This window comes from Herpailurus yagouaroundi, unplaced genomic scaffold (genome assembly GCF_014898765.1).
Source record: "Herpailurus yagouaroundi ecotype Mexico unplaced genomic scaffold, PumYag 186, whole genome shotgun sequence".
NCBI lineage: Eukaryota > Metazoa > Chordata > Mammalia > Carnivora > Felidae > Herpailurus > Herpailurus yagouaroundi.
In genome coordinates, this window is record NW_024412417.1 from 37,560,756 (window position 1) to 37,587,272 (window position 26,517).

The 26,517-nt window shown below is 47.9% G+C and overlaps 1 protein-coding gene and 1 long non-coding RNA gene across 11 annotated transcripts in view; both read right to left on the minus strand.

The window, feature by feature from the left end:
* Window positions 1-555: 555 nt before the first annotated feature.
* On the minus strand, window positions 556-7,380 carry LOC121043228 (uncharacterized). Its single transcript, XR_005796745.1, has 3 exons — window positions 7,040-7,380; window positions 4,592-4,688; window positions 556-718 (listed from the first exon to the last, which is right to left on the minus strand). It is a non-coding gene; the product is annotated as an uncharacterized LOC121043228 (long non-coding RNA).
* A 9,270-nt stretch (window positions 7,381-16,650) lies between these two features.
* Window positions 16,651-26,517, minus strand: part of CYRIB (CYFIP related Rac1 interactor B) — a 106,403-nt gene continuing 96,536 nt past the window's right edge. For all 10 annotated transcript variants that reach the window (XM_040494423.1, XM_040494428.1, XM_040494426.1 and 7 more), the window contains 4 exons: window positions 25,568-25,647; window positions 24,130-24,256; window positions 22,628-22,698; window positions 16,651-17,394 (listed from right to left, as the gene is read on the minus strand). In XM_040494423.1, the coding sequence (XP_040350357.1) occupies window positions 17,331-17,394; window positions 22,628-22,698; window positions 24,130-24,256; window positions 25,568-25,647 (342 nt within the window). In that variant the 3' untranslated portion in view covers window positions 16,651-17,330. The remainder of the gene's footprint in view (window positions 17,395-22,627; window positions 22,699-24,129; window positions 24,257-25,567; window positions 25,648-26,517) is intronic.

The window sequence follows — 26,517 nt, forward strand, 5'->3', positions numbered from 1 at the left end:
GGGGAGGGGCAGAGAGCGAGGGAGAGAGAGGATCCCAAGCAGGTCTGAGATATCCACACAGTGCCCAACGGAGGGCTCCACGTGGGGCTCGATCCCACGAACCGTAAGATAATGACCTGAGCCGAAATCAAGAGTCTGATGCTCGACTGCTGAGCCACCCAGGTGCCCCCCTCCCAATTCTAGTTTAACTGGACTGGAAGAGGATCCACTCGCTCGGATTTTTAGAACTCCCTCAGGTGATTCTATGTGCTGCCGGCATTGCTACCACAGTCTAGGGGGTTTACATCAGCTGTGGAACCAGGGGTACCTAGGTATGAATCCCAGCCCTGCCCCTGGCTAGTCGTGTGGCCTTGAGCCAGTCACCTGACCCTCCGAGTTTGCTGGTTCCAGCCCAAGAGGCTGGGCTGCAGAACCAGGGGAAGATTAAATTAGGCAACAGTGTGAGGAAGGTGCCTGAGCCACTCTAAGGCCCAGATCTGCTCCTCACCAACGCAGTCCTTAGCTCATTTAGTACCTGTGGGCCTCAGGTCCCCACCGTGACACAGGAAGCGTGGGTCCCACGCTAGCATCCTGGGGCTCTGGGACTCTCATCTCCCACAAATGAAGCGAGACTCAGCATCACAGTCGGCCTCACCTCTCACGGGCCACAGGAACGCAGGTGAGCAGGGGTCACAGATCGGTCCACCTCCAGCTGCCGTTGCTAAATACTTATTAGAAGCTAGAACACAGTACAAAATGTTCTCTATAAATTTTTCTCATCCACTCCTCCTGATGATTCCATAACTAAGTACCATAGGTCAGGGTTTTGGGGTACAGAACCAGTAGATCCAAGAGGTTAAACTGCTTGCTCAGGAGCACACAGCCAGCAAGTGCTGGGGCTAAAATCCAGACCTGGGCCTACCTGGTTCCAACATCCACGTGCTTAAAAGCTAGTTACACTGCAGCACCGCCTCTGAACACAGCAGATGGCTGGCCTTCTAATCAAGGGTTGAGATGTTAAAACACGCAGCCTTGCTCCACTTGGCAGTTGTGGGAAAGACAGGGGACAATGTAAGGGGAGGTGGGAGCAGCTGGGGAGCAGGCAACCACCTTGGGATTAAATATTTGCGGTTGATCTCTCACTACAGGTGACTCCAGGTGTGCTGTGGGACTAGGGTCAGTGTAGCATTTCCAACCTTCCCAGTTTGCCTGAGACTAGGACTTCCCTGGGACCTAGGACTTTCCGTGGGAAATCAGGACAGTTAGTCACCCTAGTGGTAAGTGATGGGGATCCTGAAATGACAGTGGCTCTCAACCAGAAAAGGAGTCCTCTCTTAGGTCAAAGTCCAGATAGGAGCCTAAGGGCTGCAGTGGCAGACAGTGGTGATCAGAGACCTGGCTCTGTTTTGTCCCTCTGCCACCTCGGTGTATGGCTGTCACCTCCTGGTCCAAGATGGCTGCTCCAGCTCCACGTATCACGTCCACGTTGCAGCCAGGAGGGAGAAAAGGACCGGTACACACCGCCTCCATTTACATCCCGCTGGCCAGAACCTGGCCACACGGCCTCGTCTAGCTGTGGGGGAGCTGGATTCCCAGTCCTTATTCAGGCCAGCTACATGCCAGGGGACAGGAGGCATTCTCTTACTGTTGTTTTCAATCTGCACTTTCCCTGTGGGAGGAGGGCGGCAATGTGACACCAGGGGCACGACGTCAGGAGTCCCAGCTTGCGGGGGCCTCCACCTCCCAGGGCTCTCCCGAGCCACATCACTCTCCACCTGCCAGGGACAGGGGAGGTCTCAGAGCATTTGAAGGTGATCCAACCACAGGGCCTCAGGACTCCAGCTCAGCAGTTCCCAAAGCCAGCACTCCAAACTCTGGACAGTGCTTAACGACACCAAGTGAAACCCATTTCTTTACTGGGGGAAGTTTTTATCATGCCAATGCGTGTTGCTTTGACCCCAGAATGCCTTGGGTTTTTTTCTGGAAATATCTTGTGTGCAACATACTTTGCTGTCCTGACTGGGCTTCAGGGTCCCCCATCCCGTGCTGTGGGATTTTCCTCTCCCCTCCAACCTCTAAAGCCCCTATGCTGATGATCAAGAGAGACCACGGCAGTCCCTCCTCCCTATCCCCTGTTCCTGCTGCCCCTAACCACCTTCCTGCAGGTTCTCAAATCCCGCGGGGACCTGAGGTCCTATTCTCCCTGCCCCCCCTCCTAGATCCAGAGTCAGAGCCACATGGTCAAAGAGAAGACAGAGACCATCCCCCAGGGCACCATCTCGGCCTACAGGGTGCTTCAGCTAGCAATCAAAGAGAACTGCTGGGGTAAGTGGAGGCTGGAGGTCAGGAGCAGAGACACGAGTCTCCCTCTGGGAGAGCAGGCAGAGGGGCAGGAGGAGGGAGAGGGAGACCATTTCCCAGGAGCCTGAGCACTCAGCCAGCCAGGTCCACATTCTGGCAGCTGCTGCAAGGATGCGACGTGCAGAGAGAGGCAGCCCTGAGCTCAGCTGTCAAGGAGGGCTTACTACCCAGTCCGTGTCCCACTTGGCCCCGGGGTTTGGGGACAAGGGGGGAGCTGCACTTGATGGGAGGAAGGTTTGTGTCATCTAATTAGCACAAAGAATCTTGCAGACTGGTGGTCCTGCCCATCCCTGGCCCAGGAGTGACTGGTGGGAGGAGGGAGTTTTGCTCTCCCATCAGTGCTGCAGCCCAGAGAGGGACTGGGGACTGAGCCCAGGGCAGGACAGCTCGGGTGCTCAGATCTGGCCTGCTGAATCTGAGGGTTGACTTTAGCTGGGGGAGGAAGATTTGGCCACCCGCACCCTCTTGAAAAAAGCATGAGCTTAAGAGTCCAGTGCACTGAGGTTTGAATGATGGCTTTGCTGTCTGCCATCTGCATGGCCCTGGAGACGTTACGAAACATCTCCAGCTTCAGCATCCTCGTCTATAAAGGGGCTCAGGCTGCTACCCACAGAGTACTGTGAGGCCACAGGAGGAAAGCTGTGAGGTCCCTGGCTCTATGGCCAGTACACCGTAGGACCCCATAACTGCTGTCTGTCTTCCTCTCGGGCACTTTCTCTTTTGCCCTACCTGTGCTCCCACACAGCTATTCTGTACCTGCCTGAAGGAAAGCTCTGTCAGAGCTTTCCTGTCCGTGGAGGTGAGTAGCCCTGCCCAGGGCCTGGAACCCAAGCAGAAGTCATCCCTCCCCACAGACAATGTCCTGACACCGCTCTTGGGAGTCCCTTCCCCACCACCATGTAGTCACCCCATGTCACTCGGGGCAGGGAGGGCCATCTTCTAGGGCCCATGAAGCATGGGCCCTGAGCAGGGGTGAGTGGGAGGGGAGTGAGGGGAAGAAGAGTGAGGTAGGGGAAATAGGGAAATAAGGACAGGACCCATGACTGCCACCCCATATGTGGTGGGTACTCAGTAAATGCTGGAGGGGAGGGGAGAGGGGAGGAGAGGAAGAAATGAGAAGGAGGCAGATGAAAGAATGCTGTGCTCTGCATCAGGCGGAAGCTTCGTCAGGACAGGACTGTGACACCAGGACCTCCTGGTTAGGCTGAAGGATCTAGTCTGGCTGGCCCTGGGCAGGGAGCCTGGGCACAGAAACCAGTGGGGGCCTATAGTCTCTCTCCACAGGCCCTGGGTGAGGAGCCCACTTTCCAGGGCCCGCGAAGGCAGGTGGGTGCCCAGCTGCAGGACCCGGCCACACTGCCTCCAGAGCTGCGGCACCTGCTGTGAGGTGCCCTCCAAGAGCTGCTCACAGCCCCCCAGGCCCTGCAGGAGCTCAAGGACATGGTAAGGGACCCATAGGCCAGACCAGGGCCTGGGGACTGGGGTCCAGGAAAGAACCAGGGAGGCACAGGGGAATGAGAGGCAGGAGTGGGACACGTTCTGGGTCTCAGCAGCACCTAACTATGGATGGCATGGTGAGGCTGGCCCTGGGGTGACCAGGCACAGCCCTGTGCCCGTTATTGTGTCAGACACTCCCTGAACATTTGCTCACTAAAACCCAAAAGAGGGACCTGGTTCAGCACTGCTGGCATCAGAACCCAGGCTCATTCCATCCTCACTGGCGTCAGAGGGGACACAGTGCCAGTAGATGGGGAACAGGAGCCTGGGTGGTGGGGTGCGGGGTCAGGGAGCAGAGAGGGAGACCTGCAGCCTGTCTCTCCCTGCTCCCCCTTGCCCCTGCCCTACAGCTGGAACAGGCCCTGGACACTGGGGTGCTGGGACAGCTCGGTGGCCCTGGGGGCTTCATCCTAAGTACTCTCTGGAACCCCTCAGGCAGACTGTTGGCCTTGAAAGGCAGGGCCATCCTCTGCATTCTTGGAGCTCTCCTGGGTAAGAGGGATACACAAGGGGCTGGGGTGGGAGAAGAGTCCAGAGGGAAGGCTTCCCAAGGCCCCTGCCCAGCAGCCCTTGTGTTCCCTGTCCACACTCTCCAAGCGGGCCTTCTGCTGTTCACCCTTGCTCTAGACGGTCCCAGGCCATGCCCACTTGCGTCTGATTCTGTGTCCAAGCCCTGCCAAAAGTCAGCATGGAAAAGCACAGCCCCCATTTCCTGATTCTGCTTGTGCATTAAGTGAGGGTAAGTGGCACTCACCTCGCAGGACACTCCAGCCCTTCCTTCAGCGATGATTTACTGAGCACCCAGTGTGTGTCAACAAGGCACTAGGAAATCTCCACTCTCCTCTTTCAGTCTGTAACAGAGACAGACATCACACCAATACAGACAGGGAACTGCCAAAGGCATGAGAGTGTCTAGCAGGGGCCCTGCTCCAACCCAGAACAGAGGCAAGGCTCACGGGAGGAGCCAGGAACAGGATTCCCCATGCTGGTGGCCAGTGGTGTCGACAGAAGTACTGGGACAGGCAGGACAAGGGGATTGAAGACTGGAACGGGCTATTCAATTGTCACCTTGGGAAGCTGGGATCTTCGCTTCCCAGAATTCCCTTCCCTGTATAGCTCTGGGTGAGAATCCTCCAAAAGAGGAACCAGCATGAGATTTGGGGGATGGTAGTGCAGCGGCAGCCATTCATCTCTGAAGGCTCCATGATGGACAGGTGCCGAAGTGCCCAGCAGATTCCCAGTGCTTCCTCCCAACTGCCAGTGCTGCTGACCAGCAAGGCCTTGGCCCTGTCACCACACACAGAGAGGCCTCAGACCCCACAGGCCTCCATCAGCTCTCCCTTGATAGTCCCCTTACCACTGGCCTTCACGGCTTTCCACCTTGCTTCCTCCACTCCAACCACAGAACTCTCTGTGCTGGTGTTACTTGAACAATTCAGACCAGCTTCTGCCTCAGGACCTTTGCACTGCACATTCCCTCTGCCTGGTATACTCCTCCCTCAAGATATTCATGAGGCTAATTGAGTTTATTGTTTATCATTGGTCTCCCCCTGCCAGAAATGTAAGTGCCACAAAGGCAAGAGTTATTGCCTGTATTACCCATAGGCTTGGATCTATCCAACACATGTCTACACATCATAGGTGCCCAGCATCCATTAGTTCCCTCCCCCTGCATGGATGCCCCATGGGCCTAGAAGGATGCTGTTTCCCAAGATTGGGCTTCATGTTTGGAAAAGGCCAACCTGGGTTCTTGTCCTAGTTCCTTCCCGGACAGGATGAGGAACCACCATTATCCTGGCTAGTAACCAGCTCACAAAGCCCTGTGTAAGGTGAAGCCTGCCATATACCCTTCATGGATCGTGTTTTAGCGAAACTGAGGGGGTGGAAGGGGTGGCAACTTACTCAAGACCACTCAGCACTTCCAGGGAAGGCTCAGTTCCCACCTTCTTGAACCTTCTAGGTAAGGATGGCCCCGAAGCTACCTAATGGGACTTCTCTCCACTTTAGGGTTCCAGCATCCCAGCCTTTCCTGGGCTTCCAGGGCCCACGAGGAGAGACACAGCATGACTCTGACGCTCGGTGGCCCTCACTATCTCTCAACAGTGCTGAGTGACACCCAACATTGCCTGCTGGCCCAGGCCCTGGGCAGAGGGATGGTACCCCAGCAAATGAAGCTGGTGAGAGCCTCCAGGATGCTTTATCAGCCCTCACTCACAGAAGGAGCACTCCCTGGCTCTTACTCCTCAGCACCCAGGCCTGTGCAGCCTCTGCTGGGTGGGCCGCATTCAGTCATGCACAGGTTTATTCGTGGATTATGCTGAGCCCACCCCTGTGCCACCAGGCCCAATGCTGGGGCTGAGAATACAAAGGTGAAAGAGGTTCGACCCCTTGCAGTTGGGTTAAGGGACTGTGCAAACCAGCAACAAGAGACAGTGCCTGCTTCCGCTCAAACAGGTGGCTATGGCAACACCAACCACAGGGCTCGGGGGCATTTCTCAGGCAGTTCATGACTGCATGGATGAAAAGCCAGGGGAGCAGTATCCAGGCAGAACAGCACCGGCAGTGGCTGGGAGCCACCGGGCAGTGTTGGAAACCGATGACTCCAGCCAGGGCAGGAAAGGAAAGGCGGTGTCGGGGGTACACTACCTGGGTCCCCAATTTTGCCAAACCTCAGCTATGGTGGGGGATGCGGGAGCACTGGCCCCAGGCTCCCACCCTCAGGGTGGGTTCCACTGATGCGGGACCCGGGAGACCTGTCTGTCCGTTCCGGATGCTTCCTTGCAGGTGGTGTGCATCTTAGAGCCCAACTTTAATCCGATGGAGGAAACAACCTCCTCCCTCCCACCGGAAGTCCTCTCATCCCTGCAGAATGCAGCCCTCTCCCTGAGCCTGGTGGAGAGCTGTGGACTGGAGATGCAGGGGCCCAGCCACTAACTCATGTGGGAGCCTGACCTGGTGCCACACCGGTCTCTATGGGTCCCTCGCAGGGCTGCAGATGCCGGCCGACCCCGCCGTGTAGGCCAATGCCTGAGAAGGGTGCCACGGCCTCCCCCAGGGTACCGGTCGCTCTGGGCCACAGCGGACTATGAGGCCCCACCAGGACCGGCTCACACACTCCCTTCCACCCCTTTCAGGACTGGTCTGCAGACATTAGTCACCCAGACCCGGGGGCGCAGGGACGCCGGTTAGTTTAGGGTCTCACCTTGGGCTGGGCCTGGGCCCTATCCACGAGCCCACCATGAGAGGCAGTAGAAGCTGGATCCAGAACAGCCCGTCTCCATCCACGGCCCCACCTCGGACAGCTGTGTAGCTCTGGGCAAGTTACTCCCCTCCCTGTGCCTCCTCCTCCAACATCAGCCACTCCGAAACGGGGAGAAGAATCCCCAGCTCTGGACCGTAGCGAAGACTTAAAAGTTGTACATAAGAGTGCTCACAACGGGGCTTGGCTGTCGGCTATTACTGTGTGAGGCGGCTATTGGTAACAATCGTCTCGCTGTTCTGGAGGAAGCTGCCGGACCCTTCCCCAGCTGAACGAAGGGCTCGGCAATCTCTCCCGAACGTGCGCGGCCCGCCGCTGTCCTCCCGCCTGCTTTCCCCTCCTGCCGGGGGTGGGGGGAGATGGGAGCACGTCCCACTCCGGGCCTGCGCGCTGCGGCGGAAGTCGTCCGCGGAACCGGACGCTGGGCCCCTTCCCGTAACCTTGCGTCTGGCTGTGGAAAGCTGCGGGGCCACTGCCAGCATCGCCGCAGAGCAGCAGCCGGACACCTTTCGGAGCAGGAAGTATCTCTGGTAAAACTCTCATTAGCCAACATGGCGGAGGCGTGTGTGCGCTGTGAAGGAGGGCGCATGCGTGTGCGTGCACGTGTGTGGGTCCGTGCGTGTGCGTGCAGGGCGCGCGCAGGACGTGGGAAAGGCGCAGGGCAAGAACCTGAGCACGTGTGTCAGCTGCAGGTCTTCGAGCCCCGGCTCCGTTTTCTTTACCTTAGCGGAGCTTCCCAAGCCGGAAACAAACCCCGTGCCGGGTGCCCTGGTTTTGCCCAGTCCAGGCAGTCACTGTATATGTTCATTTCCACTGATAAAACTTACCTAACAATCAAAACAATGGCCCTTGTAAAAATAAAAGAAACAAAATCTCAGAAACGTAATGAAGAACCTTTCGACCTCCAGAACTCCACTTCCCAGAGATAAGCAGTATTGACCTTTTGGTATTTATCCCTTCAGTATTTTCCCCATGCATTCATACAAATTATCTTGCAGGCCAATGTGATAAATTATTTTTGTAAAGCTGCTTTTTAAAAAATGCCATTACAGGGGCGCCTGGGGGTCTCAGTCGGTTAAGCATCGGACTTTGGCTCAGGTGATGATCTCGCTTGGTGGGTTCGAGTTCGGAGTCGGGCTCTCTACTGTCAGCACAGAGCCCACTTCTGATCCCCGGTCTCCCTCTCTGCCTCTTCCCCACTTGATCGCTCGCTCTCTCAAAAATATATAAAGTATTAAAAAATGCATTACATTGTGTGCATGTCATTAGACATTCTCTGTACAATAAGAAGGGAGGTTTTCAGCAAGGGGATCTTTGCAGACCTTGCACCAACCCCTGGAGTTCCGGAAGCATCCTTCTGCCAGTTTGTGTATCTTCTATCTTCTCAGACCTGAGAGCTGGTGTGGCGCCTCCTGTGGAGAGAGCGAGGAGGCCAGCACTGCCCCCATTCTCTGCTGCCTGAGTCCACTGGTCCATCAAAACAGCCACGCCTCTCTTTTTGCATGCTGCTTTTAGGGGCAGAGCCCCCCAGTTTTAATCAAGGAGTTAAACAGTGGCAAGTACTTTAAAAGGGATTCATTGTCTACTCACATGTCTTAAGGGACATTAGATGAATCCATACACATGGTCTACATTATCTGCTTCCCTTTCCCATGTCCTCACCTCCTGCAGCTGCCCCAGCACCTCCAACCACCCCTGCACTGATTTCTCCTTACTCCGGCCATCTGCCTTCCATCTCCCTCTTCCTCCTCATGCATCCTCCTCCTCTCGGAGCCTCATTATACAGATTGGCCTGTTTTCTCTCCTAGCAAGAATCCCTCCTTTTGTAGAGGAGGGAATGGACATCCAGTGGCAATTAACAGATTCTCTTTTGTGGGCTGGCCGACAAAATATAAATGTTGTTCCATATGCGTATTTTTAAAAATTTATTTTATTTTTTAAAATTTACATCCAAATTAGCATATATTGCAACAATGATTTCAGGAGTAGATTCCTTAGTGTCCCTTACCCATTTAGCCCATTCCCCCCTCCCACAACCCCTCCTGTAACCCTCAGTTTGTTCTCCATATTTATGAGTCTCTTCTCTTTTGTCCCCTTCCCTGTGTTTATATTATTTTTGTTTCCCTTCCCTTATGTTCATCTGTTTTGTCTCTTAAAGTCCTCATATGAGTGAAGTCATATGATTTTTGTCTTTCTCTAATTTCACAGCATAATATCCTCCAGTTCCATCCACGTAGTTGCAAATGGCAAGATTTCATTCTTTTTGATTGCCAAGTAATACTCCATTGTATATATATACCACATCTTGTTTATCCATTCATCCATCGATGAACATTCGGGCTCTTTCCATACTTTGGCTATTGCTGATAGTGCTGCTATAAACATGGGGGTGCATGTGCCCCTTTGAAACAGCACACCCATATCCCATGGATAAATGCCTAGTAGTGCAATCGCTGGGTCATAGGGTAGTTCTATTTTTAGTTTTTTGAGGAACCTCCATACTGTTTTCCAGAGTGGCTGCATCAGCTTGCATTTCATAATGCATATATTTCTAAACACAATTTTCTTGAAAAGTAAATTTTGCCTGAATTTAGAAGTGATTGTAATTTGAATCAACCATGTACCGATTAAATCAAACTAGTTCTAGAAAGTGAGGTTCTATCATCATCATCTAGATGGAGAAAAATAATGTAACACACAGCAAGGGCTCTGAAACCAATAGATTTGGACTGACGTTGGTTCTATCAGGAGCGTGACCTTAGGCAAGTTTCTTACCCTCTCTGAACTTGTTTCCTCTCCTGTAAAGCAGGGGTAAAAATATCTCCATGTTGGAGAACATCATCAAAAAGATGTGACCACCAGTTGATCTGTGAGTGGTACCCAGGCACTCCAAGACTCCTCACCCCAAGCCCTGTCCTTGGAATGTGGGTTCTGCTTGACTTTCCTGCTCCCAGAGACTGCTCCAAGGACACAGACTTCAGATGGTGATGTGATGTTGAAAACACCTATGTGCTGTGTATGTGAATGAGCACAGTTAGGGCCTCTTTATAAACTTTCAAGATTTGGAGGGCAGGTACAGGAATCCATTTGACTTGCTGTTGCCAAAGACACACCTCGTATGTAAATTCCCTTTGCTGGTATTAAAACTTGTCACCTACTTGGGGTGCCCAGGTGGCTCAGTAGGTTAAGGATTCCACTCTTGGTTTCAGGTCAGGTCACGATCTCATGGTTCGTGGGATCCAGCCCTGCATCGGGCTCTGCGCTGACAATGAGGAGCCTGCTTGGGATTCTCTGTCTCCCTCTCTCTCTGCCCCTCCCCCACCTGTGCGCACATGCGTGCTCTCTCTCTCTCTCTCACTCTCAAAACAAATAAACATTGGGGCGCCTGGGTGGCGCAGTCGGTTAAGCATCCAACTTCAGCCAGGTCACGATCTCGCGGTCCGTGAGTTCGAGCCCCGCGTCGGGCTCTGGGCTGATGGCTCAGAGCCTGGAGCCTGTTTCCAATTCTGTGTCTCCCTCTCTCTCTGCCCCTCCCCCGTTCATGCTCTGTCTCTCTCTGTCCCAAAAATAAATAAATGTTTAAAAAAAAATTTTTTTTCAAAACAAATAAACATTAAAAAATAAAAATTAAAAAAAATAAAACTGCCACCTACCAGCCTGGAGTGGTCTGCCTCTTTCTCAGGTCTCTCCCTGCCCTCTGATTACAGGGGCCAGTTTCAGATCACACCCAGAAAGCGCAAGCTCCCAGGAGGGTTGTGAACCAATACTCCATGTGCTTGTACCCCTTTAATAGCATGCTCACATACAGTGGCTCCAGATCATTTTCCTCCCTTTGTAGGACCCTCTAGAGATCCCATCCTAACAGTGCTCACAGGATGGCCCTTGTCTGAAATCCTCTTTCAAGCAGCTAAATCAGAGTCTCTGGAGCTGTTAGCTTGTGGCCAGCAGAGGAGGTAGGAGGGGTAAGCTGCCTTGTAGCCATGGGGACTGAAAGAAACAACTCTCTGGCAGGGTGCCTCATCTGCCTTTGGCCATCCCTGTGCAGCTCTCCCCTTTCTTGGGACCTCCCCAAAGCACACAGGACACAGTCTGGAAGCCAGTGTTGCCTTACTAGCTTTTCTAGGTATGAGGTGGAACCTTAGAAATAGGGAAAATGGGTCATAAAGCCATTGACAGGCAGAAGAGGGACCAGAACCCATACACGGGTGTCTTTCCCCTACCCAAACCATTTTGATGTCCACCCCTCATGCTCCTCCCACCTCCCAGCCTCTCACTGCCAAATGCTTCTGGAGAAATACTCCCTCACTGGGTCAATGGGGGCTGGAATCTCAGGGCAGAAGCCCTCAACTAGTGAAAGATACTAGTGTGTACTGAGCTAATCTCCCTGCTCCTGTAAAATATGTTCCACTCACTTCCTTCCCATTTCCTTCTCACCCCATCCCTCCTTTCCAGGTGTTCAGGCCCCAAACTAGGATCATTCTTGACTCCAATCTGTTGGTGATGCCTGTAGCTCTCCCTCAAATTACCAAATCTGGTTCCTTCTCACCACATGGCTTTCCCTCCTGGCCTGTTTCACTCTGCCCAGCCTCTGGTTCTGGTCTCGCTGGGACCACCTCCCAAAATTAACTACTGATAGCACACAGTCCCTGCTCATGCTCTGCTTCCCATGGAAACCCCAGGCTACAACAGCATGTTCAATGGCAAGTGCAGTGGAGACAAAAGTAGAGTAAGGGTAGTGAGGAGGGTCTGGGAGTTTGTCATTTTGAACAGCAGGGGTCAAGGTAGGCCTCACTGGAGGGTTACATCTACACAGAGGGCATGGCCTACCCATAATCCCGATCGGGGGACCTGCCACCTCAAAGGACTTGGGACAGTGGAGTGACCCCCACTGTGTTCGAGGAACAGTAAGATTAGCATGGCCAGGGCTGATGCAGAGTGAAGGAGACACAATACTTGCACATGTGCATGATGTGTGTACAAGGCTTATCCTCACACCGTTGTTTACAACAGTTTGAAGACAGAGTCCATCAGACAAGGGCATGGTTAAGTAAATTATGGTCCATCAATACAATGGAATACTACCCAGCATTCAAAAAGAAGACACTTTTTATTTAATAATATGCAAATAAAGCCAAGTGTGGAATAGCGTATGTAAGAAGTGGGCATTTGGGGGCACCTGGGTGGCTCAGTCGGTTAAGCGTCCAACTTCGGCTCGGGTCATGATCTCGTGATCGTAGGGCTCATGAGTTCATGAGCGTAGGGCTCTGTGCTGACAGCTCAGAGCCTGGAGACTGCTTCGGACTATGTGTCTCCCTCTCTTTCTCTGCCCTTCCCCTGCTCACACTCTCTCTCAAAATAAACAAACATTAAAAAAATTGACAAAAAAATTACATTTGAGTAAAGAGATGGCAGAATAAATATGAATGACATAAAATCTGAACCCAAGTCTATCTCACATACAAAAGCCATGCTATTTCTCCTACAACCACACATTGTTTAGGAATTTCTTCAAAAAAATTTTTGAAAGCTTCCGGTGTTTTGTATCAACACACTATTCAGACCACATAGTGGAGAATATACACCAACATTTGCTTTTGCTGTGGCTTCTTTTGTCTGAATGCCCTCTCTAAACACCTAGAACATGTTGCCCTCCTCCACCAAAGACGCACCAGCATCCATTATTACAGGGCTAGGACACAGTCCAAGTGGGCTCTGGGGAGGTGGGGGGGGGGGGGGTTGAGTATTTCCGGACATAAAAATGAGCTTGTGAACACACCAACTGGAACAATCTATCAGCACGCTACACCTCGATGTTTAAAATAATTGTGTTGCTAATTTTCATTTCACATAGGCAGTTCGTTGCCTGTCCGTTTAGAAAACCAGCACCACCACTGGTAGTGTTCATTAGTTATAGGATCTTTAAAGGGTTCATTAAAATTGTGCAGCTTTGCGCAGCACCCTCATCAACTGAGGGAGGTACAGTTGGTACCATTGACTACTCTAGAATCAATGGGCAACAGGACACCCAGGATAGGCTGTGTTGCTGTTTCTAACACAGTTGAATGTCATGATAAAATGGACAGTGAGCACTTCTGATATCTATAGGACACTGCAGGCATTATCTAATATAATCCTCAGGGGTCACTGGAAAGGGTAGGTATCTCGCGATATTACCCGTTTTGTAAATGGGGACATGGACTCCCCCAAAGTCACACTGATTTAAACTCAAGTCTGCCAACTCCTAAGTCTGTGCTGTGACGGTTCACATTCCTATCGCCTTCTGCAGGCGGTATATACAGACATGTATATATGACGTGGCATCACACGTTAGGGATTTTGCCTCAATTCTCTCATTTTACTGAGGAGGCAGAGTTCCAAAGTGACGTGGCTCGGCTTTCCTCTTAATACCCAGATCTTTCTATTCCATCTTTTGTGATCACACTGTACTCTACGGACCTTAAAATATGCTCCGTGGGGCGCCTGGGTGGCTCAGTTGGTTAAGCGGCCAACTTCACTCAGGTCATGATCTCACGGTCCGTGAGTTCGAGCCCCGCGTCGGGCTCTGTGTTGACAGCTCAGAGCCTGGAGCCTGCTTTGGATTCTGTGCCTCCCTCTCTCTGACCCTCCCCCGTTCATGCTCTGTCTCTCTCTGTCTCAAAAGTAAATAAACGTGAAAAAAAAAATTAAAAAAAAAAAAAAGGAAAAAATATGCTCCGTAACGGATTATAAGGATTTATGGAATGGAAGGTAGTGCACTCTCAAATGGAACCAGAATGGCAATTTAACTCAAAAGACCTAGATTTGAGCACAAATGCTAATTATCTTTAAAAAAAAAATTTTTTTTTTAACGTTTACTCATTTTTGAGACAGAGAGAGAGACAGAGCGAGAGACAGAGCATGAATGGGGGAAGGTCAGAGAGAGAGGGAGACACAGAATCTGAAACAGGCTCCAGGCTCTGAGCTGTCAGCCCAGAGCCCGACGCGGGGCTCGAACTCACGGACCGCGAGATCGTGACCTGAGCCGAAGTCGGACGCCCAACCGACTGAGCCACCCAGGCGCCCCAACAAATGCTAATTATCTTTATGACAAGTCTAAAATATTTGGAGCAACCATAAAATAGTCCAGAGTGCTTTTTAACCCAAATCTGGAAGGACGAAAATAGCCGACTGAAATACTCTGCTCGTCCACATTGAGGGCTGCAGAAATGGGGCAGTGGATGTACCAGATACTTTACATCATGAAGGAAGAGGTACAGATACTGTTTCAGAGGTAACGGGGGGCGGGGGGATGGGCAGGTCAAAGGAAGCTGGCTTCGAGAGAGATTTAAGACTTACCTACTCAGAGCAGGGTCACTCCCCGCCTCCGGCACGCAGGGCAGACCCTAATTCATCCCGGCCGTCTTTCTTGAGGAGCCCATGGCCAGTCCCATAATCCTCCATTGTAGAACAGACATCACAAATAAGAGATCAGACTTGGTAGGTGGGAAGTTGCCTGTTTGTTCCCTTTGACCATCTGAATGGCAAATATCAGACCTGGAATTAAATCCACGGCAGCAGAGATGGCTCCTTTCATCACACTGTAGCCCTCCGCTTCTCTGACACCAGGTTCTCCAACAAGCCTGCTCTTGTAACTAGTGCAGGGGTTGGCAAACTCCTTCTGTTAAGGGGCCAGGTAGTAAATATTTCCGCCTCTGAGGGCCATATGGCTCTGTCACAAGAATTCCATTCTACTGTTGCGGTGCAAAAGGAGCCAAAAACAATAGGTAAACAAATGAGTCAGGCTGTGTTCCAACACGATTTTATTTATGGACACTGGAGTTTGAATTTCGTATACTTCACGCGTGCTATGAAATATCCTTTTGGTTTTTCTCAACCTTTTAAAAATGTAAAAACTACTTTCAGTTCACAGGCTGTACAAAAGTCGGTGGTGGCTTAATGGGCCCACAGACCAGTTTGCTGGTCTCTGTCTAGAGTTAGGGGTTTTCTACTTACTCTCCGGTACGCAGAGCGTGAAGAAGTGTGGGGGCTGGAAGAGCCACAGCAGTGTAGCAGTGTCACTGTGTCCACTCCAGGTGCGTCACGACTTATTTGTATGCATTCACTCCATTTGGGCGTTCACTGGGCCTCTACTCAACCCTGGGGCCTGTGCGAGATCCTGGGGACACTGAGGGAAAAATCAGGCGTGGCTCTCCTCGTGGGTTCTCTCAGAGTCAGAAAAGGTACCCACAAGCGGTCAAGTATCAGAGGTGCTTGACAAGATGCCCGTGGTAGATTCCCAGGGCTGCCACAGCGAAGTGCTACCAACCAGGTGCTCTGAAACAACACAGGTGTGTCTGTTCTCTCACAGTCCCGGAGACCGGGAGTCTGAAATGAGGGCTGGTTCCCTCCGGAGACGCCCGTCTTCTGGAGGGAGGATTGGTCCCGGGACTCCCAGCTTCTGGCAAATGCCAGCAATTCTTGGCTCCCTGGCTTGCGGATGTGCTGCTCCGATCTGCCTCCATTTTCACATGGCCTTTTGCTGTGTCTGCTTTCCCTTCTTTCCTCTAACAAGGATTTGTCACTCGATTCAGGGCCTACTCGAATTCAGGATGGTCTCCTCTCCAGGTCCTTAAACTAATTCTATCTGCAAACACCCTTTTACCAAATAAGGTTGTACTTTCAGGTTCTGGGTCGACGTGATCTTTTTGGTGAGCCACTATTTAACCCATTTTAATAGTCTTAGAAGACTGAGATTAAGGTTATCCTGAAGGCTTCATGAAGAAGGTCCCACAAGCTGCTGCTCATCAAATGGACGTGAGGGGAGGGAGGGAGCGGCAGGGTCGGGGACCAGCCAGAGTTAGGGAGGTGTGACACCACATACAACTTATCTAAACTGCAAGCGGCTGAGCCTGGCCAAAGAGCCTGGCCGGGAGAGGGTGAGACGAAGGCCAGGAAGGTCAGCAGGGATGCCACCATGGCGCCGTGGGCATCATGATCTGGCACCATTAAGCCAGAAGGATTTGACGGAAGCCTCTGGCATTCTCTTCCACACTTAACCACTTCAAGTGCACCAGAGCTGGACTAGACAACCTTTAAACTGCTTCTCCCAATCAGCACATTTAGATTCCACGATTATGGTTTTATGATCTTAAAATAACAAAAGCCCTTGTTTTCTACCACCAGTGAGTCAAGTTCCTCTTACCACTCACTCCCTGTCCTCCCAGTGTTGAGGGCCGTTCTTCCTTCCGCCCTCTTTGCTTCCTGTGGCTTCCCTCTCACTCCTGGGAACTGTGAATCGAGCAAATGTAGTTTTCCTTCTATTACTACCACCCATACAAGAGTAAATCAAGAATAAAAGGCAAGCTAATGACCAGATCACTGATCTTCCTGCATTTAGCAAAAGTTTAGAAGCAATGAAAACTACACACGTAGACAATAATGAAGAAAAAGACTATTAAAAACACCCGGCTCTCCCCTAAAAGAAGGGGAAATTACACGTGTATGCATTCCATTAAAATACGCACGGGGAAGGCTTCAGAAGCCTAAAAACAAAATACCAGTAAACCAAGCCACACTTAGAAAAATGAAAGCTGATTTTTATTTTATCATCAACAGCCATTCTTTAAACATGAACATGCATACGTAATATTCTACGCACACATCACAGTTTTTAACGTTAGTTAATAAAGGTTAAACACACAACATACATCCTTACAAAAAAAGTCAAAATGCAAACTTAAAACTTTAAACAAAAGTCTTACTAATTTAAAAAAAGTTTGTGTTGGGTACCATTTGTACAACACAGTTAATTTAAACATTTTCATTTTGGCTGCACATGAAAAAAGCGGCAGTAGAAAATAAAGTCGTTGACGGTTTTTAAATAGCAGAATAGGCAGTTTTGCCATGCAGGAGAAGCAATATTAAATATTAGTTTTCAAAAAAAATCCACATTTAAAAATATTTAGTTCAAGTCACAGAATTTTTCTCAGTAGAGACCCCAATGCAATGCGGAATTAGCTGCCTCAGATGGCCCATTCGAAAGGACAGTGTCCCTTCAGAGTAGAACTTTACTGGTTTTGGCACAGAAAAGAAGTCTTGAGAACGAGAACATGATTAAAAAAGAGGGAAGAGGAACAGAGGAAAGAAATAAAAAGCAGGAGTACATGAGATAGTAATTGCAATCACTAAAAACTGTGCATTCTCAGCCACTGCAGAATACTGTCTTCTGTCCACAGCAGGCGCCCGCCCAGGGCTGCTATTGCAGCATGGATCTGATTTGCTTGGAGGTAGTCTCATCGTTCAAATGTTTTGTTGTGTACCTGAAAGTATAAGAACAGCTATTTTAGGGAATTCTGAAAACCATGATCTACCGCGGGTTCCATCATTATCACAAGCTGGGCAAGTAGGCGAAACTCTCCTCTCACAGCATCGCGCCTTTTCTCTCCAGCTTCAGCTGCGTTCAGGCTCTGCCCTGCTTACCCTAACCACCTACTGCACAACATATCCGATAGCTCTTTACTTAAGGAAGAACTACCTTACTGAAGCGATCCAGTTAAATTCTAAGGTAAACAACGAGCTGCGCCCTCTCACGGGGAAACAGCTGTCACTCCATCTCAGGGACTGGCAAGTACAACCCGAGGCCCAACCTAGCCCACCGCCTATTTCTGTATGGCTTGTGAGCTAAGTATATTTTTACACTTTCACTTATTTTTTAAATGTTTATTTATTTTTGAGATAGACAGAGACAGAGCACAAGTGGGGATGGGGCAGACAGAGAGGGAGACACAGAATCCAAAGAAGGCTCCAGGCTCTGAGCTGCGAGCACAGAGCCCGATGCGGGGCTGGAACACACAAACTGTGAGATCATGACCTGAGCAAAAGTCAGAAGCTTACCCAACTGAGTCCCCCAGGTGCCCCTGTTCTTACACTAAAAATGAACGGGGAAAGAAATCAAAAGAATAATATTTCATGTTAACGTGGAAATTCTATGAAATTCAAATTTCAGTGTGTTTATAAAAAGTTTTAATGGAACACAGCCATATACAGATTCACTGAGGTATTCTCTATGGTCACCTTCTTGCCACAATGGCAGAGTTGAGTAGCTGTGACAAGAAACCACATAACCCCAAATCCTAAAACATCTGTGTTTATTCTCTAGCCCTTTACAGAGAAAGGCCGGCCCCCACTCTAGTCTGTATCTAAGCTCAACTAACTACCACAGTTCCAACTGTCACATCCCAAAATGTCTCCATTCTTGAAGTGCCTTATTTCCAGGTAGGTGTGTTTTGCTATAAGCATGTAAACCACAAGTAAAGAATCATGAAGAGTGATTACTATTTTATGAGAACAGTCCCCATAGGAGTCCTTTAATAGCCGAAATTCAGTAAGTGAGCCTATTATGTATCTGGCACTGTTCCAGGTTCTTACAACCTGGCAGAGAAGACAGACAGTGACACACTCACCTAAGGGGCAAAGGAGGAAAGTACTAGATGGGGCCTCAGATGCTGGGAAAGCCCAGCTCATGAGGACACTGCAGGCCACAGTGAGGAGTTGGGAAGTCACTATAAGTGCAGTGAAAGCCAGTGGAGGACATCAAACAGGGTAGTGATGTGGGCCTTTATTTATGTTCTGGAAGGACTGCTCTGGCCAATGAGCAGAGGCACCAACAGAGGGACAGCAGAGGGACCAACCAAGGGCTTGCTCCAGGGGACTCAGTGAGAGATGAGCAAGGCCTGGACCACATGAGCAGCAATGGAAACAGGTGCTCAAGGCTTGAATATGGGACATATTTTGGAGACAATTCGGACAGAACTTAATGCTGGACCAGTTAATCTGGCCTGTGAAAATTTCACATATCATCTTTCAGGAATATATAACTTTAAGCAAAGTACACACAGATGGCCTTTGTGTGTTCAAGAAACTTAAACCCAATTCTTGCTAGTTCTCAAGTCAATTGAAAAACTAAAGGAAGTATATGAACTCAACTCCTTGCAGAGGTAAAGACACAAATACTTATTAAGTACCTGATACATCCTCTACAATTTTACCCTCCACAAAGAAGGCACTTCCAAATTGTTCACATATTACTGAAAAGACACCCGAGCACCTGGCACGGGACAGGTGCTCAACTAGTATTTGTGGAAGGCAGGCGAGAAAGCAAGCAGCCAGGCTGGGGGAAAACATCCATGAAGGATTACTTACATTAAGTGGCAAGTGATGTAGCCAAGACTAAAGCGTTCTGTTTTCATTTCCAAGTGCAGATAACGCGTATGTAGCTACACATATCCTCCTGATGTCAGGAAGTAAAAACGTTCATCATCCCTGTCTTCATTTCCGTTTTTCCCTTTCCCTCACAGGGCAGAGGGCCCCCAACTGGCACACCACCATCTCTGCTCAGAGCAGCCGCACGTATCGCTACTCAGCAATGTTGTGACACCGGGAGCAGGAGTGCTCTGGCTCCTTCTGCGGGATGAGACCATGCACTTGTAACAGGTCTCACGTCCTTTCCGCCAAACGGGGCCAACTGGAGGGAGGCCTGTCCCGTCACCACACTCTTACCAAGAAAAGGCCTTTACCACCTAACGTGTGCAAAGTGTACGGACATATACGGGTTTATGTCACTTTGTGCATAACAACCAAGTTCCTTTCCAAGTGCATATACTTTTCTACTGAAGAGAAGCAACTATTATTGATCTTTACTCTGAAATTGAATAAAGACAGCAGTTATCTAGCATTAAACCTTAACTCCGAGCTCTGGCTCTCTCTCATGATCAAGGCACTTGGTTCCACTTCTCCACCTACTGAATGTAGACAGGACTTGCTGCTTTCTTGTAATCACATCCTGTAAGCTGGAGGCACTGTGTTATTTCTATACAGAAGCACTCCAAATAAATAGCTTATTATACGCATGTGCAATTAAAACTTAAAAATTTATGGTTATTAACTGCTGGCTGAGGAAAATGAGGGAGTGAGCATTTCTAGTAAAGCAGCTACTCAGAAAGTAATTCCACAAAAGTGTTTTCCATTTTCTAAAGGTTTAATTAACAATGAACATTTACATAGCACTTTGGGGATTATAAAATGCTTTTTACATAGTATCTCCTTTGCTGTGAGTGAAGCATATTAAGGGCGAGGGTGATTTAGTTTGAGCAACGTTTCTCAAAGCACCAGCATTGTATCAGCAAGGATGTTTACTTATAAAATGAGGTGCGTGGGCCCCACACCAGACCTTAGAATCTCTCTGGGTACGGTGGCCTGGGAATGTGCCTTTTTGTTTCCCTCCCAGTTACTCCAAAAACACTCCAGGGTTCAATCACACAGGAACCTTAAGGCTCAATGGTACAGCATCAAGCATATGGGATTTGAAGAATGAAATCCTGAATGTGAAGACGGAGTCTGACATTGATTAATCGCCTATGTAATCGGTAAGTCTCTCAAGAGCTCAAGGTAGCTGTACAATGGAGACATACCCCACACCTCACATCCATCCCCTACTTCACAGAGCTGTGGTCAAGATCAAATACAGTCATAAAGACGAAACCGCGCTGTAAACTTACAGGGCTACAAAAATGTTACTCACTGTAACCACTACAACAAAGTATCAACTACACCGATGAACCTTAAGAAACTTCCCAGGTGGAAAAATGAGAACCAACCACAAAACACATCCACTGGGAACGAAAACAGTTCGAGAGTTATCTCTGCAACAAAACCTTCATCTTCTACTTTCCGTTAGAGACGTGCAAAGATGACTGAAAAGTGACCGGTGGCTCTTGCCTCAATGGTGCTTTTCTCCCCTCAAACACAGACTGGCGTGTGCAAGACTTTAACCCCACCTCTCACCTCCCACAGCCCAGCGCTGCCCTAATTTGAGAGTGGAGAGACTGAACTACCTTTAACTACTGCAAACAAAAGTAAACTCTGAGTCTTCATGTGTGGACCACTGTCCCTTCGAAGTAAAGAAATAACACCAGACCCTCCTGGCCTCCAATTGTCTCTTCCTTTTCAGAACAGGTCTCCTGTCACTGGGTGGCTTTGGAGAGTCTAACCAATAAGAAAGGAGAATCTTAGGAGAAAAAGTGAGCTGACTGGGACCCGGGGAGTCTTGAGAAAGAGATCGAGTAGTTATGGTTCACAATAGCACGATTATGGGTGAAACAAATGAGGTGCACACTGTAAAAACCTCCAGAGTAAAAAACTCCCAATCATTGTGGTTTCTGACAGACTTATGGCTGAAATAGCTTGACATTATGAGGATTTTCATGGTTATACTATGTTCCGTAATCTTTCTGGTATTTGTTCAGAAGAGACCTCCTTTATTCAGGCACTCGCTGCTTACAGAATATTTCTCATAATCTTAATAAAATCGTTTGATGGTTCCATGCAACTGAAATGACACAGCATAGATTCTGCTTTATCATGTGCCAAGTGTGACTAAGCATTCAAGAGGAATAACCAACCTGTTTGGCTCATAAAACATGGGAGAAACTTAAGACTGAACTGGAAATCATTTTCATGTATCATGTGGACTGCAGTGAGAAACAAAGATGGCCTGTGACCTCATTAAGTTTCTATATAAATATTTCTGTGCTCATGTAATTTTTGTGTTTAAACACAAAATAAGCAATGAGCAAGTTATCTTTTATGTTAGGAAAATAAATTACACTACAAATTAAACCTCTGTAGCCAAGATGTTATAATATGCTGTGATTTGCATTTAAAAATAGTCCAGCATTCAAGAAATGCCTGGCTGGCTCAGTCAGTAGAGCATGCAACTCCTAAACTTGGGGTCCTGAGCTCAAGTCCCACATTGGGCCTAGAGCTTACTTAAGAAAAATAAAAGAAAAAAGAATCCTGCCTTAAAAAACAATTCCACCATTATTAGGAGCTACAGTCGCTAAATCGAGTAGTGTAAGCAAGAGAAGACATCAAATAATAACAAGTTTATTTTCATTACAAGAAATACACAAAAGTAACAAAAATACTTGTAAAAACAGAAATATTAATACACTATATTAAGGGAAAAGAGGTAGTTATAAAAGAGTTTGTATAGCATTACATTTGTAAAAAGGTAAGTATCAGAGAGCTTTGACTATCTACAAATATAAAGAACAAACTGTGGTAGACTATATACACCGAAACATTAACAGCGGTTTATTTCAAAATGGTGAGATTATGTGATTTCCTTCTTTTGCTTCCAATTTTCCTGGGTTGGCTGAATTTTATTTACAATTAGCATGGTCTACTTTCATTAAAAAATAAACATCCCAAGAGGAGCAAAAAATGAAAGCCAAAATCTATAGCAAAGAAATGAAGCTATTTTCATCTGTGCATGCAATACACACACATACACACACCCACCCACCCACCCACCCACTCTTTATTGGAAAAATATCGCAACTGAAAATTTAAACACAAGGTTACCAATAAGCAAAATGGTATTGCACTTTTCTAACATGAACATATATATTCATATCCTTTGTATTATTCACGTTTTGAAGCATTTTCTTACATATATTTTTTCTGTACAGACGCACATGTACATATACACACCTGAGAGCATTTAGAAGACCTTCTACGCTATTGGGAGGTTGGTCCTTAAGAACTTTGATACAACCTTTCATCTAAGGAGAAGAAGAAATGGAAAAGGTAAAAAACTGTGTTCTCTCAAAGAACATTCACTATCAAAACAGTAGTACTTAAATTAGCACAACTATGGAACTCGTGAGAAATTACATTCTGGAAATGTCAAAATTATTACTGTTAGAACAGGGGGAAAAAACTACGCAAATGCTATTTTCAGTTTCTCAAACAGAACGTTTTAAGAACCAAAGCAGAAGCAGCAGGCACACTCATGAGAAAAGTACAGGGCGGCGAAGGGAAGACTTCCCGGAGAAGGTGTGGAGCAGTCTCTGAAAGGACGGACGGACGCGGTGCCAAGGAGCAGAGGAGCCTTTCCAGGCAGGCAAACACCTTGACAAAAATAGTAAAGTTTACCACACGCTGAGGACAGAATCTTGGGGAGTCACAGGGGAGTTTACAGAGGGCTTCGCAAGCCAGGAGGACTCATTTGGAACTTATGGGGCAGGGACGTGTTATGGGCCATTAGAAAGGGAGCAGCTCAGTGTAGATGGTGTGTAAAGATGGGCTGCAGACTGTGAAAATGTAGAACACGCTAGAAGAGCACAGCTTTGGAAACCATGGAGGTGTGGATTCAAAATCCCACTCCATCATTCACTAGAAATTACACTATGTCATTTCCCTAAGTTTTAGGTTATCTGTTAGTACGGGGGAGATAACATCTACATCCTAGAAGTATTTTCACAGGTAAGTGGGCAACAAGCATTAATTTCGTAGGACACAGTAATCATTCAATAAATGTTAACTCATTTCTCTTTACAGAGGATGGACGTGAATAAAGAAAGGCAGGGAGACTGGCTGGCAATCGGTCATCTAGACACGAAATGCTGAGAGCCTGAACCACAAAAGGGAAAATGGCAGGCCATTCTCACCAAACACTGGTTACAATTCTGATGAACCAGATGTGACGAGGAGAGAAATTAGAAAACAGAGGAACCAAGGGAGCTACTTTATCCCTAATATAAATTCGTGTAGAGACAAGCAAAGCTGACACCCAGATGAGAGCCACAAATTACTATGCCTGGGAGGAAGGAGAAAAATCTGTATTCTGTTACACAGTCTTTTTCCACTGGAGCACCTCTACTGACTTTGTCTATACATTATGGAAGTAAATCTTTTGTTTGAAATGGCCTTTGGTCAAAGAATGAAATTTCTGATGTCTGATTATTTATTTACACTGCCAAACAGGCAGAAGGACCACTGGCGAGTACAAGGTCCAGCTGTCCTCCATTCTACTGCACTCGTATATGGCTGTAAACCATCCAGCACGATATGAGAGGCAACAGAAACCCACCATTATCAGAAACTATAAAACTGAGGTCTGTGACAGAGTGCAACCTGCAGCTCTTTAAACAAAAGCCTACGATCTCCACTTACGGAAATGGTTGAGAATTAAATAAAGCATTGTAACTTACATCAATTTTTGAAGTTTTGGCAAATGCTCCCACTGGATGTACGTGGTCATAGAGTATTATGACACCCACCATTACCCTCAAGCAGAATGACACTGTCTCTTCATTTGTAAATCTGCTTCTGTATTCCCTGGGGGGGTAGAAAAGATATGGCTGGATGAGGCACATCACTACTTAAGGAGTTCATTCAACTTTCAGCTGATGCTGAAGGATACACTCTGTTGATATCTAAAAGGAATGCTAACATATACCCTCCTTTCTCCATGGTGAGATTCCCAGGGAAATGAGGTTGATAGAGCGGTGATCACTCTGATCTCTACATGCACCCTCTTGGTATATCACCCCTTTTGCTTGGCAGAGATGAGGCAAATTTAGAGAAATGAAAAGCCCCAAAGTAAAAGCTTCAGGACAGGTGCTTTGTAAAGGCTGTTACCACCAATGTGATGGAAAAAGCCACTTGCTTAATAGAGCAGTATGTTTGCTATTTAGAAGCTAACTTATTAATCGAAGTATTACATCATTATATTACTTCATTCTAGTTTTACTAAAATTCAATCATATTCCTCTCTCGGGAAAAAGGGAAATAGAATTTTGTCTCTGCAGAAGGCAGCATGGCATGGCAGAAAGCGTCCAGAACCAGGATGGGACCATCCAGGCACATGGGTGGGGTCGGCCACCGTGCTTAAGTCCCTTCGCTTCCCAGGAGCTCACTCCCCTAAATGATGATAATGATGAATGGCTGCCCTCCTACTTCATACGGCTTTCCAGAAAGATGATGTGCGTAATAGTGCTTTGGAAAACGAAAAGCTCCACAAAAACAAAAGTTATCTAATAGAACCATATGTTATTCAGGAATCCAGGAGGGATTCTTTCTGCCTGCTGATAAGAAAATCCAGCCAGAAAACACAGTGGTACATATGATAAATGGCTTGAAAGTGAAGGGAAACCCAGAAGAGAATTCAGATTAGTGTCGGATAAAAACCCCAGACTGTGAACTAATACCGAGGGACAGGGATAAGGAGAAGAGTTGGCAGCTCTTCCTTTTCCAAAGCGCCATTACACACATCATTTTGTTGGAAAGCCTTATGAAGTAGCAGGGCAACCATTCATCTAGCAAAAGGGTAAGGTTCCTCACTGAAAAGGAGAGAATGCTTAATGAGAAGCATAACCAAAACACCAAAGCTCTTCCCCCACCTCCAATAAGAGCACCACAAAATTCCCCACTCTGAAGAATCTAAGTTCTAAGTTAGCCTGACTGGTCTCAGGCACCTGAAAACCCACTGTACTTTCTACTCAAACCAGAAGTTACATTAAGCTTCCAAATTACTTTAATATCGTTCATATATTAACATTAATTCCCACCTTCCAAATAAGACATGTTCATATCTAGACACCAACTTCGGTAGGATTGTTAGAGTGAAAAAGATCAGCTAATACTCACGGTGTTTCGAGCATGACTCTGCATACACTGGCCATGGTGCTTAGACAATCCGTGGTATTTTCTATTGGTAAATTTTTATTCTGTAAAAGTATATAGAGAAAAAAAAGTGAAAGTGATAGTTATTACTTAAGTATAATTTAAAATCCAGCACAATGTGGAAAACTGACAACTTTAAAATTTGGTTCCTACTCCTAATTTTTAAAAAAGTGTGCTAGATTCTAGGTACTGTTCTAAGCTCTAGGGATATGGCTAAGAGCTAGAGAACCAAGACCCTGTGCTCCTGAGAGTCACTTCCATTCTGGCTGAGTGGAAACAACCACTACATGCAGCCAGGGCCCCACAGGCCATGAGGTATGGGGAATTTATCCGAAGGATACTGGGAAGTCACTGGGAACACTTGAAGCAGAGGAAGAAAGGCATTTGGTTTTTTTTTTTTTAAAGATTACTGGGGCACCTGGGTGGCTCAGTAAGTTGAGCGTCCGACTTCGGCTCAGGTCATGATCTCGCGATTTGTGAGTTTGAGCCCCAAGTCAGGCTCTGTGCTGACAGCTCAGAGCCTAAAGCCTGCTTCAGATTCTGTGTCTCCCTCTCTCTGCCCCTCCCCCAATTGTACTCTTGTCTCTCTCAAAAATAAATAGACATTAAAAAAAAAATTAAAAAAAAAAAAGATTACTTGGCTGTTCTTTGAAGAAAGGACCATCGTGGGGTCAGAGTGGAAAAAGTAAGGCCAGTAGGAACATGAATGCAGGTGACAGAGTGGTGGGCTGATGTGGAGAGGTAGAGGAGGAGAGGGGCAAAGTTTTCAGATTCAGGATGTATTTTGGAGGAAGAGTCAACAAGACTATCTGATGGAAGAGACATAAGAGGTGAGATAAAGAAAGGTATTCAGGATGATGACCCCTAAGTCAGTTGCTTTTACAGTGGTACTATCAAGACAGAAAAGACTGCAG